At 43.1% G+C, this 17,645-nt stretch overlaps 1 protein-coding gene across 10 annotated transcripts in view; it reads left to right on the forward strand.

Annotated features, from left to right (window-relative positions):
• The window catches only part of SCN8A (sodium voltage-gated channel alpha subunit 8), a 178,836-nt gene that overhangs the window by 53,821 nt on the left and 107,370 nt on the right, over window positions 1-17,645 (forward strand). For 9 of the 10 annotated variants that reach the window (XM_070495305.1, XM_070495307.1, XM_070495306.1 and 6 more), the window contains one exon: window positions 4,486-4,815. In XM_070495305.1, coding sequence (XP_070351406.1) covers window positions 4,540-4,815 — 276 coding nt within the window. In that variant the 5' untranslated portion in view covers window positions 4,486-4,539. Of the gene's footprint in view, window positions 1-4,485; window positions 4,816-17,645 lie in introns of those variants that run through there. The other variant, XM_070495314.1, reaches the window with a different exon arrangement.

The raw sequence follows: 17,645 nt of genomic DNA on the forward strand, positions 1-17,645 counted from the left end.
CCGGCCCTGTGGCCGAGTGGTTAAGTTCGTGCACTCTGCTCTGGCGGCCCAGGGTTTTGCCAGTTCGGATCCTGAGCGCGGACATGGCCTGCTCATCTGGCCACACTGAGGCGGCGTCCCACGTGCCACAACTAGAAGGACCTGCAACTAAGATATACAACTGTGTATCGGGCGGATTTGGGGAGATAAAGCAGAAAAAAAAAAAAAGATTGGCAACAGTTGTTAGCTCAGGTGCCAATCTTTAAAAAAAAAGAAAAAAGAAGACTGTCATTTCCAAGTGTTGCTGAGGATGTGGACCAACTGGAACCCTCTTACTTTGCTGGAAGGAGTATCACTCAAGTTAAACATATGCCCTCTTCTAACTCTAGCATTCTACTTCTGCCTGTGTGCTGAAAAGAAATGAACACAAATGGCCTCCAAAAGACATGTACAAAAGGTTCTTAGCAGCTTTTTTTTTTTAGCTTTTTTTTTTTTTTGTCTTTTTCTCCCAAAGCCCCCTGGTACATAGTTGTGTATTTTTAGTAGTGGGTCCTTCTAGTTGTGGCATGTGGGATGCCACCTCAGGATGGCTTGATGAGCGGTGCCTTGTCCGTGCCCAAAATTCGAACGGGCGAAACCCTGGGCCCCAGAAGGGGAGCCCATGAACTTAACCACTGGGCCATGGTGCCGGCCCCAAGCAGCTTTTATTCATAATAGCCTAAAACTGTAAAAAACCTAAATGTCTGTCAAAGTAGAATGGATAAATAAATTGTGCTATATTCACACATGGACTACTACACAGCAATAAAAAGAACTAACTACTGATACACACACAGCAAAGATGAATTTCACAGAAATTATGTTAAGTGAAAGAAGCGAGACCCTGAGGAGGATATTTATATTGTACTTATATGAAATTCAAGAACAGGCCAAACTAATCTATGGTGATAGATGTCAGAATAGCATTTGCTGGAGGTGGGGCTAGGGGCTTGAGAAGGGAGCTCAAGGGAGCTGTCTGGAGTGCTGGAAATAAATCTCTATCTTGATCTAAGTGATGCTTACACAGGTGTATGCATATGTACAAAATAACCAATCTGTGTACTTAAGATCTGTACACTTTATTGTATTGTGTTCTACTTTAAAAAAAAAAAAAGCAAAACTAGAAAACCAAACCAAAAAAACAGCCACCAGAGTATGTGGTCTTGCAAGGAAGCAATAGAAGCGAATGTTTGAGAAGGATAAGGTTGTAAAAGGCCTTGGATGGCAGAAGTTTGGATTCTGTCCTATAACTCTGGTAGGTTTGCGGGAGTTAAATGACATAATGGAAGTGGATTTTTAGGGAAATGGATCTTTGGAGAAGTGCCTGGTGGACTGAGGACTGGTCCGCAAGTGGGAGGCTGTTGCAATAGGACCTGAATTAGCGTGATGCTGTTGAAAATGGAAACACCGAAGGAAGAAGAATTAGTAAGGCTGGTGACTGGGCAAGGACAGCAAAGGACGATGGGGCAAGATGACTGAGCTTCCATGCTAGATGGCTGGAAAACGATGGTCCCAGTAACAGAATTAAGGAAGCCAGGAGGAGGAATCTGTTTTGGAAGTAAGATGAGTGGTTTAAATGCTTTAATTTTGAAGTGGTGACAGGCATTTGTGGGGCTCAGTAGAGCAATCACGGCTGGTGATAGAAATCTGAAAATCACCCACATAGAGATTATTCTAGTAGATGAGATCCCTTAAAGAAAGAGTGTGGCAGAGAAATTGCAGAAGGCCAGCCCTTAGGGAAGAAAGGCGGTAGGGGAAGGAGACTGCAGTTGTGGGTAGAACCAGGATAACAGACTAGACCCAGGATCACTTAAGCCAAACGAAGAGAGAATGGGGGATGAAGATATAAAGGGAGAAGATGAGAAAGAGGAGAGGAGAAGTAAAGATTGAGGAGTTGAGGGAGAGGGCTAAGTGCGGGAACATGGTCTTGGCGAAGGCGGGAGGAAACAGGGTCTGGAAGCAAAGGCAGAGGACGTAGCCTTGGACGACTTTCCCTGTGAAGAAGCCAGGTGTGTGCAGCCAGCTCACATGAATTTGTGAGCATCTTCAGTGACTTCCTATTGTCATCTCATTAGGAACTGGGGGTGACACAGGACTGAGAATGAGTGTGGATGTGGGAGCCAAGGAGTCCCAGGCATTTGGGCTAGTTATGGGTTTCCGGCATAATCATATTCTCTGTGAAGGGGATACAGAAGTTTAAGATACCACCCATACCTTCTGGGAATTTATATGGTACAATACAGCAATGGTAAAGTGCCAGAGCAAGTGTGAATAGGATGTTTTGAATCCTGACGTTGTCATTTTCTAGCTGTGTAACTTTGGGCAAGCTACGTTGGTGTCTGTGCCTCTGTTTTCTCATCTGTTAAATGGGGATAATGATAATATCTACCTCATATGTTGTTCTGGAGATTAAATGAGTTAATACAAGCTAGGTGCTTGGAAGAATTCCTGAGACATAGAATGTGATAAATAGTAGCTGAGATCATGATAAAGCTGTAGGAGTTCGCAAGGGGAAAACGCTTAAAGGCCGGAGCAGGTGGGAAGGCTTTGTGGAGGAGTAGGATTTATGGGAGGCAGTTTAGGGAAAGATAGGAGGAAAGGAATGAGGACACAGGAATTCTAGGTTGGGGAAAACACTGAATAAAGTCTTCGGTCAGTAACACCATTGGCATTTGCATGTGAGACTTGATGAACCGCACTCCTCCTGTTAGGAGTAGTGGGAGCTGGGTTAGGAGAGGAGGCTGGGTAACTGATATTTGTCGTAATTAAAGAAGTGTAAGTTGGGGAGTGAGAGCTCTGTGCTCGTGGTTTTTATCCTGGCCCTGTGACTTTGGGCAAGTCATCCAATCTCTTAGGACCCCAAGTTTCTAATCCGTAAAATCGCTCGCAACTCTAGTGTTCCAGGCTTCATACATGACGATGGTTTCCCTGACCCCGCCGTCTGTGGCACGGTGTTCCTTTGCACACCATCAAGCTAACTGGCCTGTGTAGGGGCACACTTGGGGGTCTGGCCTCGTTAGTCTCATTTGTGAGTAATGAGCTGACCAGCCCACATACGGACACTGCACCCCGCCTTTGCCACACTTCGCAATCCCCATCGCCAGAGAAGTCTGGGATCTCTGCGGGTGCATTTGTGAAAGGAGCCCTTGGATATTTCACTCCCAAATTATTTAGAGTTAACTCCGCTACTGCTGTCTTGAGGAGCCTCGAGTTTTATGGATACTTGCCTTGAAGTGGACCCTGAGGGCTAAGTAAGAGAGAAGTAACAGTCTTTAGCCTTTTAAAAAAATTTCCTGGATTGTCTTTGTGGAGCTCACAAAACTAAAGGAGAAGCAGCACCTCAAGCACGCCAGATGAACTGCCGGGAAAGCCCTGAAGCTTCGTGGGGAGACTCCCCTGCTTGGGGCCTTTTGTGACAGTGACCCACACCTTGCTGTTGACCGTAGGGATTCCCCTGTTTCCAGGCGCGTATTTAAATAACCCAGGACTCTGCATAAACGTCAGTGGAAATGGGCGTTTCAAATACCATGCTTGGCAATCACGGGCTCTGGTGTGGCATTACTTCAGTTTTCCTTTTTAGAAGGGACTCCTGGTTCGTCTGGTTCGTCCTTGCTGGTTGAGCCCCTCTCAGGTGTTGCACGCGGGCCTCCCGCTGTCGTTCACCCTGCAGTGCTGCAGTGTGTTGCATCAGAGGAAGCTCTCTAAGATTCCTCTCTCATTTGCGTGTCCCCATTGCTGAGTGGGAGGTAGCTGCCCGCTCCACAGAGGAAAATGCTTTGCATTTGTCCCTGGCAGGAGCTTGGTCGTCAAAGAAGGTACTTCTAGACTTTTATACTGGATGGATTTTACACAACTTGGTGAATTGAAAAATAACCTGAAATGGAAGAGCCAAAGCAGATGGAAGCTATTTTATCTGTATTTTGTGTCTCCAGAGTTTTGAAGCCTTTAGTGTTTTCAGAAACTGAAATATGAAAAAAGTGACAGTTTACCCTTGTACTGTCCTTGGAAGGAAGAGTATTTCTTTAGGGAGTAGAGTTCCAGGAAAGGAAGGTGACTTGAGCTTAAAGGGTTCCAAAGCTCACATGTGCCCCTGGGTAATGTTAAATACGGCTCATTAGTTTAGGATAGACGTTGCTTGAGGCTATGGAATATATGGTCGTAGTTGTATGTGGTTCCTAACAGTGAGTTGCATCTAAGTATAAATAATAAAAAAGTAGCAATTCGGGAGACTCCCATCTTGTGATCTCCCTGGCTGATCCTCCTCCCCCCCCCCCCGGGGGGGGGGTAGTGGGCAGTGAACATCAGCTAGTCCATTCATGCCATAGATTTTCTGAAGAGAAAAATAACCGTGTCAGGAAAGAAACTGTGTTGCAAGGCTGTGAATAAGGGTTAGGGTGAAATGGTCCGTTCTGGCCTCTTTTCAGAGCAGTGATTGATTAATGCTGTCTGTGTTGCTGTTTCTTCCAGAGCTGACCTGTCCTGGACGCAGCATAACTAACGAAGCTGCTGCAGGATGAGAAGATGGCAGCGCGGCTGCTCGCACCACCAGGCCCTGACAGTTTCAAGCCTTTCACCCCTGAGTCACTGGCAAACATCGAGAGGCGCATTGCCGAGAGCAAGCTCAAGAAGCCGCCCAAGGCCGATGGCAGTCACCGGGAAGACGATGAGGACAGCAAGCCCAAGCCAAACAGTGACCTGGAAGCAGGGAAGAGTTTGCCTTTCATCTATGGGGACATCCCACAAGGCCTGGTCGCGGTTCCCCTGGAGGACTTTGACCCATACTATTTGACGCAGAAAGTGAGTTGGAGGAGGAGGAGGAGCAGCTTCAGATACCCCTTTCCCAACAGGCTTAGGGAGATGGGGAGAAAGAACTGTGTCTCTCTGCTAAAGCCTGGATAAGTAGTTAACCTTTTGTTTCAGTTCTGGTTTATGGGGATTATTTCTCAGTTTAATTGCTGTTCAGGGTCGCTTGTGGGTCTCAGCACTTCTCAACTCTGTTAATAAGACTTCTGTTTTTGGCTCCAGGCCAGATCAGAAAAAGATTAAACAGATTTAAAAGAAAAAAGAAGAAATAAATGAAATGGGACTATTTAATAGAGTCCAAGAAAGATGTCGTAGGAAAAGATGGTACAGCCTTGGCTCTGACACACGCATTCAGAATTCTTTCTTTAAATATAAAGGTGCTGGAACTATTGCAACATCAGCAGAGCTTGGCGTTAATATAATGGAGATGATGGATTTATACTCTTCTGCAGCCCCTTTGTGATACTCGATCACAGCTGTTGGGGGCAGGAGTAGAATAGAGTAAACCCATCTGGGCGATGACAAGCCCAGGGCTTTGGCCTTGCTGCACAGTGGTCTGGGCTGAGCCAGCGCTGACTCTTGCATTGGAGTCATTTCTGTTATCCCTGCTAGGAAGGAGCACGGGTGAAAGAAATACCAGTCTTCGTTTGGCCAAGAGTTCCCAGCTGCCCTAACAAACATTTGACCAAACCTTGGGTTTCTTTCTCACGATTATCTTTTGAAACAAGGCAACAAGTGAAGAAGCGAAGCTCCCTGGTTAATCCACCAGCCGAGGGATTAGCCTTTGAACCCCGAGGACTGATGTCAGACACCATTTTAGGGTCCCTATTTGACAGATGCCGTTTAAAGAATGACATCAGTAGTGTTTCCAGATGAGGGGGGAGCCTTTGTGTGGTGATGTATTTACAGATATAAAGCTCTACTGCCTTTATTAACAAAACTGCCCTTAACTAAATTGCCTTTCAGTCTTTCAACTTGGAAGAAATTTCAGTTTCTTTGGCTTAATAATGGGACAGAAGTAAGATGAGGACAATATCTCTTAACTGAGCTGTGGTTGTGGAATTATCTTTAGTTTAGGATGGCAAAAGCAGTTAAGATGTTGTCTGCACAAAGTGGTCCTCCCCCGTGTACTTCTGTTGCAGCTCAGAACAGAGATGCAATAGGATGCAGTGGACCCGGGAGCCTGTATCTTCCACAGGGAAATTTAGAGAATTTAGGGAGCAAAACATGATATGATATAAAGAACAGTAGACTGGAATAAGAAATCCTGCCTCTACCATAATTCACCACGTTTATTACTTATATTTTTCTTTTTTAGTATGTGTGTTGTTCAAGCTACCACGAATAATTTATGGGAAAAGAAAGTAATCAGTGAAGAAAAAAACTTCTCAAAACTAGTTCATGTCCTTTAACAAGGCACTTCACCTCTTTGGGCCTAAATTTTCTCATCTAGAAGCTGAGAAGTTGGACAGAATTTCTGAGGACTTTTTCAAATACCGATTCTGGGGTTAAGCAGTTTTCATAAGCTGTCATGCTTTCCCCATTCACTCCTCCCTTCCTTAAAGTCTGACTTTTTTATCTGGGCCTTTGCCGAGTGGGGTCGGTGGGTGAGGGAGGAGGCAAGTGTTAGCTTTATGGGCGAGTGAATAGGGAACATGGAATCTTGGGCTGTTTTTAGAAAAATACTTCATTCATTGTAAAATTTTGAAATAAATTTCCCTCCTCTTTCCTACCAATGCATCCATCATCTTAGTAGAGGTGAAAAGAAATGATACATCACAGGGTTTGGGTTGTTTGGCCAATTGGTATAACCTTTTCAGAAGGTACTCTCACAGCAATAAGCAGATAGATAAAGCCTGTGAGACTCTGGCCTTTTAGGTGGCTAAAACCTCTTTGCTTTTATTTGAACTATTTATTTTTCCAACTCGAATACAAATTAAATGTCCTTTTCTTAAACCTGACTTAACATATGAAAAATAATAGAGCTGTTCATTGTCAGAGCCCAATTTTCCTTTGCATGCTGTTTTCCCTGGTTCCTGCCGTATAGACAGCCTCTTTCCTTCCTAATGCCTCAGCTTTCAGTGGCCCTGGCTTGGGAGTGAGGACCCAAAGAGAGCGAGTGGGTCTCTGGCCTTGATTGGTATCATTCCTTGGATGGGCCAGATGTTGATGGAGTTCCATTAGGGGACTGGCTTTTCATGATAGAAAGTCTGACTGCAGCCTTTGGCCTCACCACAAGGCTAAATAGTTCGTGGAGAGAGTAACTTTAATTGTATTTTTTTTAATCCCTTTTGAAAAGTTGTAAAATATACTACCATCCAGAAAAGTTCATAAAACAGAAATACATAACTTAATGATTATTATAAAGCAAATTAATACCCATGACAAGAAAGAAAATTAGTAGCGCTTCAGAAGTATTAATTGTACTTTTAAGGACAAGATTTTTCAGTCGATTAAAAATAATATGCTTGCTCAAGTTTACTTGGAAATCTTCACTGGCATTACTAATACTTCTTACTAACTAGGCCTTTCACTAGGCCAAATTAGCAAGGTCTCCCCTACAAGGAAGCACACTGGGAATTAACCCACAAATCAAAAAATCCTGAGAGGAGAAATTACTTTAAGAGGACATTCCCTTCCATTTGTTTTTCAAGGGCTGCCTTAAATAATTCTTGCAAAATAGCAGTTCTTTCCTTTGCTAAATGATACAAGTGGATATCTTTATCTTGTCCTCATAGGCCTCATTTTCTGACTGATTAATCATTTTTGTGACTCTCATAGAAACTTGTTTCTCATTTCCTTTCCTCTGTATTTTAGAAAGTGAAAGAAAACTAGTTCCCTTTTAGTAAAGTTCTGGTTTTATTCCATTGTGGATTTCACACTCTCCAGGGATGCTAGGCCATGCAACTGGCGTCTACCGTTCTCGAGCGACTGCTGTCGCAGCTGGTGCTGGTTTGAGCCTCCGTGAGCTGCTGAGGTCCGCGGCAGTGTTGGCCATGTCGCGTTTCACCTCAGTTTCCCGGCTGGTCCCTGAAACCAGCCTGGATCATCCTGTCCTTGGATTGCCTCAGACCTCCCAGGACTATGACATTTTCTTTGCCTCTTGGTACTTTGTTTTACTCTCTCCCTTCTTGGGATTTCTTGTTTTTCAACTGTTTCCTGCAAATAATTAAATTTAAGGAACATTTAAATTTTTAATTTATTTGATTTTTAAAATAGATAACATATTTACATAGTTAAAAATTCAGTAAAAGATGTTCAGTAGAAAAGGTATTCAGTAAAAGGGCATTTGGTAAAAAGTCTCCTCTTACACCTGACCCTTGTCTGCCCACTCTGTGTCTCCCTGCACAGACACCACTGTTAGTAGTGTTTTCCAGACTTACTTTCTATATGTACAAGCAAAAACAAATAGATATTTTAAGGAACTTGAACTCTCATGAATGCCTTTGTTCTTGGTTTTCTTTCTACTATTTTCTTGAGCCTACTGAAGTCTTAATTTTGTTATTTATCTTTCCTTCTTTCATATTATAGAATCTTAAGTTTTATCAGTGTAAATTCCCAATTCATTCCTCCCTCCCCCCCCCCCACCAGTTTTTAGAGAATCAAATCAAGGACTTTTTCTCTGTTGCTTGAAGTGTCCTTCTATCTTCACTACAAAAAGTTCTCTCCAAAGCTTGATAATGACTTGATGAATTTTAAATGGCCGCGTACATTCCTAATAACTGTCTTACGTGGGACAGCAGGAAAGTCTGTGGATTAAGTTGAAAGAAGGCCTTCAGAGTTGGTTCCTACTCCTTTTCCCATTTTTTAAAACTGATCATTGATACATGTGTCCTTTTTATTTAATGGGTATACCCTCTTATAAGAAAGTCCTATAAACAACAATCCAAATTACAGAATTGACTGATGTGTCTTTAAAGAGGGCACATTCCTGTTTCATTAAAACGTTATATGTGGGGGCCAGCCCGGCATCGTAGTGGTTAGGTTCATGTGCTCTGCTTTGGTGGCCCAGGGTTCACCAGTTCAGATCCTGGGTGCAGACCTACACACTGCTCATCAAGCCATGGTGAGGCAGCATCCCACATAGAAGAACTAGAAGGACTTACAACTAGGATATGCAACTATGTACGGGGGCTTTGGGGAGAAAAAAAGAAAAAGAGGAAAATCGCAACAGCTGTTAGCTCAGGACCAATCTTCCTCACCAAAAGAAAAAGTTATATGTGATCTCCCAGAGTTCAGTTTATCTTCGACTTTTCATATCTACCTTTGCCCGCAAATTGGAGTTCACCAAGAATCATAGAAAATTAGGATATCGTAGGCTTAAACATCATCTCAATCAGCCTTGTTGTTTTATAAATTGAACAAAGTGACATTGTCAAAAGCCAACACCACCTTTAGTGGTAGAACCAGGACTAGAACTCATGCCTCCTAACTCTGAGTTCATTACAACATATTTCTGGTTCCCCACTTCTCTGATTTTTCATTGAATGATCCTAGCCTCAGTTAGCTCAGTTCTGAAGCTAGGCAGGCAAATCCAGAGACAGAAAAAACCCTGCTTTTTCACTCACCTCGCTGGTGATCCCTGTGGTTTAAGAACCCTTCCCAAGGGTTGGGTCCTAAGAAGTGCAGTGCTGCTGGGGGAGAGAGTGGCATTTCTGTTAGCTCCAGTGTTTTATCTCCTCCAGTGAAGGAGCCCTGAGTCTCTAGCAGTCCTAGATAGGCTATTCCAGAGACCTGGGCTCAATGTCAGTCCTGCTGACACTGTTCAGCTGGACACGTAATCTGGGGGCAGTTTACTTAACCTCTCCACATACTGTTACTTTATTTTAAAAAAAGGTTAGCACCTGAGTTAACATCCGTTGCCAGTCTTCTTTTTTTTCCTTCTTCTTCTCCCCAAAGCCCCCCAGTGCATAGTTGTATATTCTAGTTGTAGGTCCTTCTGGCTCTGCTATGTGGGACGCCACCTCAGCATGGCCTGATGAGTGGTGCCATGTCCACACCCAGGATCCAAACTTGGAAAACCCTGGGCCGCTGAAGCTGAGCTCACAAACTTAACCACTCAGCCACGGGGCCGGTCCCCATCGTTACTTTTTAAAGGAAGATCGTCGCTCACCCACCTCCAGCCTACCAGTGGAATGGCGTAGTGAAAAGAGCAGCTAACTGGCAATATAAAAACCTTCGTTTTAATTCTGCCTTTGCCTCTTGCTTACCCTTGGCCAAATCACATAAATTCTCTGGGCTTCAATGTCCTTATCCACAGTGTATGCAAGATAAGGGTTGGACCTATATCTATATCTTTCTAAGTGTGTTTTACACTTATGACTATCACATATCGTGTTTTCACTGTGGCAGACCATACTCCGTTTCCTTAGTGTCCCCTGCCTTCTGGTCGCCATCCCTGCCTCTTGGAATGGACTCTGTCCTGGAACTTCATCTTTTGACACTCTACTCATTCTTCCAGGCCCAGCCCTGAGGCCTCCTCTTCCTTATAGCTTAACTTGATTCTACTACACCAGAACTCATTCCTCCTCCTGTATTTCTATAATACGTTAAGATCTTCAGTCTACCTTTGGTAAGAAGTGGGGTTTAGGTTGAACTCAGGTTAGGTTCCCAGCAATGTTTACAATTTTCTCCTTACCTCACTAATGTTATCAGCTTCCTCAAGTGAAGAACTCTGAATCACACACACACACACACACAGACACACACACACACACACACGAGTCCCATGAGCTCCTGGCAGAAAATCCTTGCTGAATCTATTTCCACACACTTTCACCAGGTCGCAGGGCAGAGACAGGCTCTTAAAGGAAAGTTTATGTCCATTAGGTGCGATCTGAAGTATTGCTAATGAGGTGTCGCATTGCCTACTTTTGCACGATAAGCCTGGATGCCGCTTTCTGTTTTAAATAAAAACTAAATACTATTTTAAAACTTCATCTTATTTTGTTGTTAAAAAACATTGCAACAATATGAAAACACAAAATGGTGTTTCCATTATTTTATCCACCAAATCAAGTTGAGGCAAGTGCTTGTGAGCCAGAGGGAGGTGGGCCATTCTCAGGGTGGTGGGTTAATGATGTGCATGTAGGCAGTTCTTTTCCTCTCTCCAAAGATCATTATCTAGAGGGAAAGGAATTAAATAAACATTCCCAAGCAGATTCCTCTTTTATAACCTTCACAATAGACCAAGAGTTGGGAAATCTGTTTCTGCTCCCATCCTCGTCTAATCCTAGGTGATCTTGGGCATGTCACTTAACCATTCAGGGTCTCAGTTTCCCTAATCTAGAAAATTAAGATTACGCTAATAGCTAATATCCCAGCTATCCTGCAGGGTGTTGTGAAGATCATCTCTTGACTACCCTATCTAAAACAAAACAGCGTGTTGCTCTAACCCTGCTTCCTTTTTCTCCATAGCACTTAGCAACACCTGGCGTATAATATATTTATTTGTTTCTTTTCATTCTCTTGTATGCTCCTCAGCTGGAGCAGTGCCTGCCCTATAGCAAATGCTCAATCCGTATTTGTTGCATGAATGAATTCATCTTATGAGATAATGCATATGAAAACACTGCATACTTTTCTAAGGGTTTGAACGTGAAAAGTGACATATAATTTTCTTGCTAAGTTTCTAAAAAACTTCTAGAAAAGTTTTCCCATCTACCAAAATGAATTGAACTCTAGGGGGAAAAAGACTGATTACCAATATGTCTTTTCCTTTCCCAAAGAATTACTTTCCTTTAGGGGCTAAGGAAGTAGATAAGGAGATAGGTTTCCTGACGTTTCAGAGATTTTCAGAGGGCTGGATAACTGTTGTTAAGTGCCACCGGTCTTCTGTCTCCTCTTGTAGAACCTTGGTACTAGAAGAGACTTCATCAAAGGTCATTAGGGTAAGAGCCTCGCCCTAGTGCTTGACTCTTGTCTTGATTTATTGGTATCAAGTGTGTCATACAAAGGATATTATTTCCTCAGTATTCTAAGTTGTCCTGTCATGTCTACCTTTATTAACTGTTCTGCTTCTTTTTTGACTGTGTGAGTTCTGTTACCCTCCCTGTGTTAGCTGACTGTAAAGGAACTGAGAGAAGCTGACATGGAATATGCACCAGTTTGGGTTGCCTCGTATAAAATATGATCCGTTTATTCAACAGATACTTCTTGGGTACTTCCTATATGTGAGGCACTTGGGGTATGGCTTCTCTTGGGGGAAACAAAGATTAATAAAGTCCATTCTTTATCCTTAAGTAGCTTATAACATGGTGTGTATGGTGTGCTATCACTTTTGACAAGGGGGCCCCAGAACGGGCCTTACTTCATAGTAAGAATGGTATTTGAATTAGGCTTTGGATTTGAGAAAAGAGGGGTAGACTGAAACATTCTAGGCAGAAAGAACAATATGAGCAAAGACTGGGAGACAAGAGCATAGGACAGTGTCAGAAAAAGCTGAGTCATCTACCTTGGCTGGAATGTGGGGGAACGACTGAGGGGCAGCGGGAGATGAGACTGGAAAGGGAGAGCTGTAGCCAGATCGTGGAGGGCTCACAGTGTTAGACTGAGAAGTTTGGCCTTTGCTTGATAAGCAATAGAAGACTACTGAAGGGCTTTGAATGGGAGTAAGGATATGTGTTCAAAGCTTTGAGGGAACTGAATGTGGCAGTGATATAGGGTGGACCAGAGGGAAAGAAGTGGGACAGAGAGACCAGCTCTGTGGAGTAATGAGGGTCTGAACTATGGTGTGGAAGTGGAAAGTAAGCAGAAGGGATGAAGTCAAGAGTTATTATAGAGGTAAATTGATAGGATTTTGTATTGATTGTGGAGGGCTAAGGAATGAGGTGAGCATTCAGTCATTCATTTGATAATTTGATAAATTGTCATTGAGCGTTTTCTGTATGCTCAGGCTCTTTTCCATGCCCTTGGGAACAAAACAGACAAGTTCTGTATCTACCATTCTTGGAACCAAGTTTTTGTTGGGGAAACGAACAGTAAACAAATAAAGAAATAAAATCATTACAGGTAACAGTCAGGGCATTAATGAAGCTAGTATGGTTCAGGTACTTAAGAGGGCGTGCTGCTCTGACTGGGCACAGAGACTAACTTGGAGAATCCAGAAGAATCAAATGCTACATGTTCTCTTAAATATTCAGTGTCTTAAATCGGCTTCTAGCAAGTACTAAATTATTATTGTTAAAAAGACCCATAATGCAGATATTCTGAGTTGTTTAAAAGCCAGGATTGTTACTCTCTTGGGAGAATTTGCCAGTCTTGGATTTTTATACAGGCAGAAGTCCAATGCGTTTCAGCATCAGTGTGAGCTCCAGCAGCACCTGCAGATAAACCCAGCGTTTTCTCCAGAAGAGAGCCTCCAGTCTTCTCAAGTCTTTGTACAAGTGCTAAGTTGCAGTTCCAAAGTTCTGAGCCACATAGAGTCCAAGAGACAGTTTTTACCTGAATGCTAGGATGTGTGTTATTAGTTAATCACCTCAACCATAAAATTCCACTGATCGGTAATGTTAGGAATTAGTCTCTGATGGTTTCTCCAGGGTGTGGTTATAAAGTCTTTTTATTCTAATAAAAATCAACCTGTTGGATGGGTTATTTAATAATGACCATTTAAATGTTGGAAGATGTCTCAAGATTATAATGATATTGATCATCTTCTGACAAGTATTAACCATATTTTAAATCCTTTCTTAGTCAAGGAGAATAATACTGTAACATCATTATACAGAAGGATGCTTCTCTTGCTAATTGTTTCCAAAGTCACATGAGTTCTAAATTCTTTACATGTAATCCTGTTTGACACGATTCAAGGTTAGGATTGCCTGTTATGTGACAGTTTCTACCAACTCTGATTCCAGCAGTAGAATTTTTGAAACAAGCCTTGAAGAGGCATTCTTATTCCAGACACTTTGTTGAGGCTACAAAGTTTGGCCTATGGAATCAACTTTGAATAAAAGATTCCTCCACTTTCAGAGGATGAGTTGTCGCATCTAATGTTCAAGGTCAGTCTCTCTGACCTTGTGCCTGTGCCCCATCTATGCCTTCCAGCCTTCTCTGAAACTTTCCTCTCTCAGTTATCCCCTCTCTTTTCTGTACTTTCAATCTTTTCCTTTCAATTGATTCCTTCTCTTCAGCCTATAAGTATACGCAAAGCCTCTCCCATCCTAATGAACCCTCACTTGACTCATGTCTCCAGCTAGTCCAACCTCTCTTCTCATGCCACTGTAACTTATGAAGAGTAGCCTTTACTCACCATCACCACCCAGACTTCTCCCCCTTGCTCCTCCATCCTTGCAGCCTGACTCTGCATCCTCACCTTTCTACTGACATTCTCAAGATAAGATTCTCTGTGATTACAGATTGCCAGATCTAACCGACATTTTTCCAGTTCTTGTCTCACTGAACCTCACTGCTGTATTTGGTGCCATTGATTACTCCCTGATTCTTGCAGCTCTTTACTTCCTTGGCCTAATTCTCTTTCTGTCTTGGACTCTTCCTTTTCTTTCTCTTTTATTTCCTCCACCTTTTCCTTAAATGTTGATATTCCCCTGGGTTCAGTCCTTGGCCCATGTGTCTCTCATTTGGCGTACTCCCTGGGTGATCTCATCCATTCTCTCAGTACTCTTGAATCTATATCTCCAGCCTAGAATACACCTTAAATATTTAACACCTTGCCAGGCATCTCTATCTGGATTTCCCGCAGGTAACTCAGTGTTCGAAACTGAACTCATTCTCTCTCCTCAAACCCACTTATCTTCTTTATCTGCTATGATACCATTATTGACTCCCCAATTTTCTGCAGTCTTTGGGTATCACCAACATTAGGGAATGCTCAGTAGAATGTTGCACATTTTTATAAGTAAGAAAAAATTGTGGCTCAGAAATGCCAATTTACTTGCTCAGATTCCCTCAACTAGTGTGTGGTAGAGGCCGGGTTTCAATTCCAAGGATGTGTGAATTTAATAATCATGGTCTTCCTCCCATACCGTGCTGTCTCTCTAGAGTATATTGCAGAATGATTTTTTGTTTTTGTTTTCTACTACTATCATTTTTAGATGATTTTCTATCATTTTGCGTTGCCTCAATATGAAGTTAGTGTGGTTTTGTTTTTAGTTCATTTGTTTCATACCATATCTTCAGCATGGTATCTAAGACGCAGAAAAAATTAGAAGACTTTTCAAACTAAAATGAATGATTTTTTTATGGGTGGAAAAGGTGATAATATCGTTTCAGTTAGACACCTAGCAGAGCGTTGGGCATAGTTTTAGGTTAGTTGGCTTTAGCTGTATTATTTCCTCATGTGTTAGGGAATCATTCATACATTCCACAAACGTGTCTGACCTGCCTCCCTTGTGCCAGACGGGCATCATATTGTGTACTCTGCTAGCTAAACTGAGAGAGTCAGATTAGTTTGAAGGTATCCCCCCATGCCTTTAAGGATCTCAGGTCCAGTGAGAGATGCTGGTATGTAAGCACAAATGACAGTACTGTGTTAACTCTCCTAAAAGAAGTAAGCACAAAGTGTTGTGGACACACAGGAAGGAAGGATAATTCTGTTTGAGAGAGTTGAATGGGGCCATCTTCAGAGAGGAGGTGATATTTGTGCTGGACCTGAAAGCATTGAAGTATGGTAAAAAAAAAAAAAAAAAATTTCACTTGTTGGAGAAGAGAAGAAAGAGTAGTTCAGGTGTCAAGAACAGTACATGCAAAGGGAGAGAGGCGTGACAAACGTTGACTTGTTTAACACCGAATTTAGTTGTGACTGGAGCAACGTGTGAGGTTTGGTAAGACCAGAGATAAAGCCAGAGAGGCAGCTTGGATCCCAATGAGTGCCTAGTAAGCACTTTTTACTTTCTCCCACTTGCAGAGTTCTCAGGTCTGAAATAACCTCTGGGGCCCATTTTGAGCCAGTGTGGCTGTACGGTGCGTCCTACTGACTCTGGACTCTTGGTCTAGCTCATGCACAAGTGTCCTACTGGCTTGTGCCAAGTGTGTGAATACTAGCTAACATGAGTGTTAGCCCTTAGAGTCTCCTAATGGCCACTCCATGTTTGCACCTAGAGAGCAGGAGTCTGTGTGACAGCAACAGCATCATAATCACATTTACTGAGGGCTCATTGAGTGCTTTCCTGAGTGCCAGGCACTGGAGGAAGGACTTTTGGTTTAATTTTTGTTTAATCCTCATAACCTGATAAAGTAGATACTATCAATCCCTATTTTGTCAGTAAGAAAACTGAGCCTTAGCATCCTAAGTAAGTTGCCCAAGATCGTAATAGCTAATAAGCACCAGAGCTGGGTCTTGAACCTGAGTCTTTGTGGCCTCAAAGCCTCTAAACCACTCTGCTCTGCTGCTGGCTGAGAGAGGAGAGTGAGAATAGATTCTAGAATATGAATACAGTAAATGGAGGGATTAGTGTGCTTTACATAATAAACTGCATTCTGCGCTACCCTGGAGCAGCTGCAGCCTGCGCGCCCTCAGAGGGAAGCCGGGAAGGAGATGAAGGCAAACTCATCGGGAGGAGCGGCCGTGGGGGAGGGTCAGAGCTGCCCCACCCAGAGAAGCAGAGCATGCTGGCTCAGCGCTGAGGCAGGTGCACAGTGCTGTTGTTCTGCCAGGTATGGCCTCCTGCAACCAGGATGTGGGCAGTAAGGGTGTCAGCTGCTCCAGATGTGGGTGGGAGGGCACGAGGTTACAAGGTCAAATGAAATGAGAAAGCTTATGCAGAAGTACCTGGAAGACAGTAAAGCCACATACAGACGTGGCGCTTGCATGCTCTTCATCCAGCTTAACTTGGGAAAAAGACCGTAAACAGCTGCTGTGATCTCTGAGGCATAAGCAGGGGCTTTTCTTTTTACCAGAGTTAAGGGTGTTAAGTAACAGATTCCTTCATTGATCTGAGGGTTGGACCAGATGACCTGGTGAAAAGAGTTCAGGACTGGAAGCCGGGAGATCTGGACCCTTGTAGCTCTCTTACTCTCAACAGCTCTGTGGTCTTGGCTTGGCTTCTTGTCTGTGGAGTGAGGAGTTGGATTTCATACATAGGCTTGAAGCTGTTTAAATTGCATCATGGTGTGATAAGAGCATAGGCATTGGAGTTAGACTGTCTCGGTCCAGTTGTAAGTGTCACCACTTAATAACTTTGTGGTCCTGGGCAAGTTACTTAACCTTTCTGCCTCAATTTCATCATCTGTAAAGTAGTACCTACCTCACGGAGTGGTTGCTGCGAGAGAGACAGTTATTGTATGAGACAGCTTAGTAGGGTGCCTGCCACATAGTAAATACTTAATGCATGTTAAATGTTATTATTTCTTCAAATAAACTCAGAGGAACAATTATCAACAACTCAAAGGAATAAAAAAAGAAATACGGGATTTAGAGGCCTCTCTTGCTCGATCCTCAGTGTAGTGGAATAGAGGCTTAGAACATGAGGGCTCTAAATATTCAGATCGTTCAAGTAGAAGTACAAGCCCAAAGGAAGAAACTTGCCCGTGTCCTCATGTCCTGCTCTAGTTTAGTATTTCTGAGGGCAGCTGGGTACCAGGACGCAAGTACTCTGGAAATTCAGGCCAGTCGCACCTTTGCTGGCGCCTTTCCTGGGACACACTGGGACCATAATTGTGATTTTACTTGAGGGACCCACTGAACAGATTAGCATTGAGAAAGGCCTTAGAACTCTTCAACATGGTGCCATCGTTTTGACAGTCTGAGTCCTTTATTTCTGAACAGCTTCCTAGTCTGAAGTAGAATCTGTTTAGATTCAGCATTCTATTTTTCTCTATTAAAAAGGGAAACTTTGAAAGGACGTTTATTTGTTGCCTGCTGTCGT

This window comes from Equus asinus, chromosome 22, assembly GCF_041296235.1.
Source record: "Equus asinus isolate D_3611 breed Donkey chromosome 22, EquAss-T2T_v2, whole genome shotgun sequence".
Lineage (NCBI taxonomy): Eukaryota > Metazoa > Chordata > Mammalia > Perissodactyla > Equidae > Equus > Equus asinus.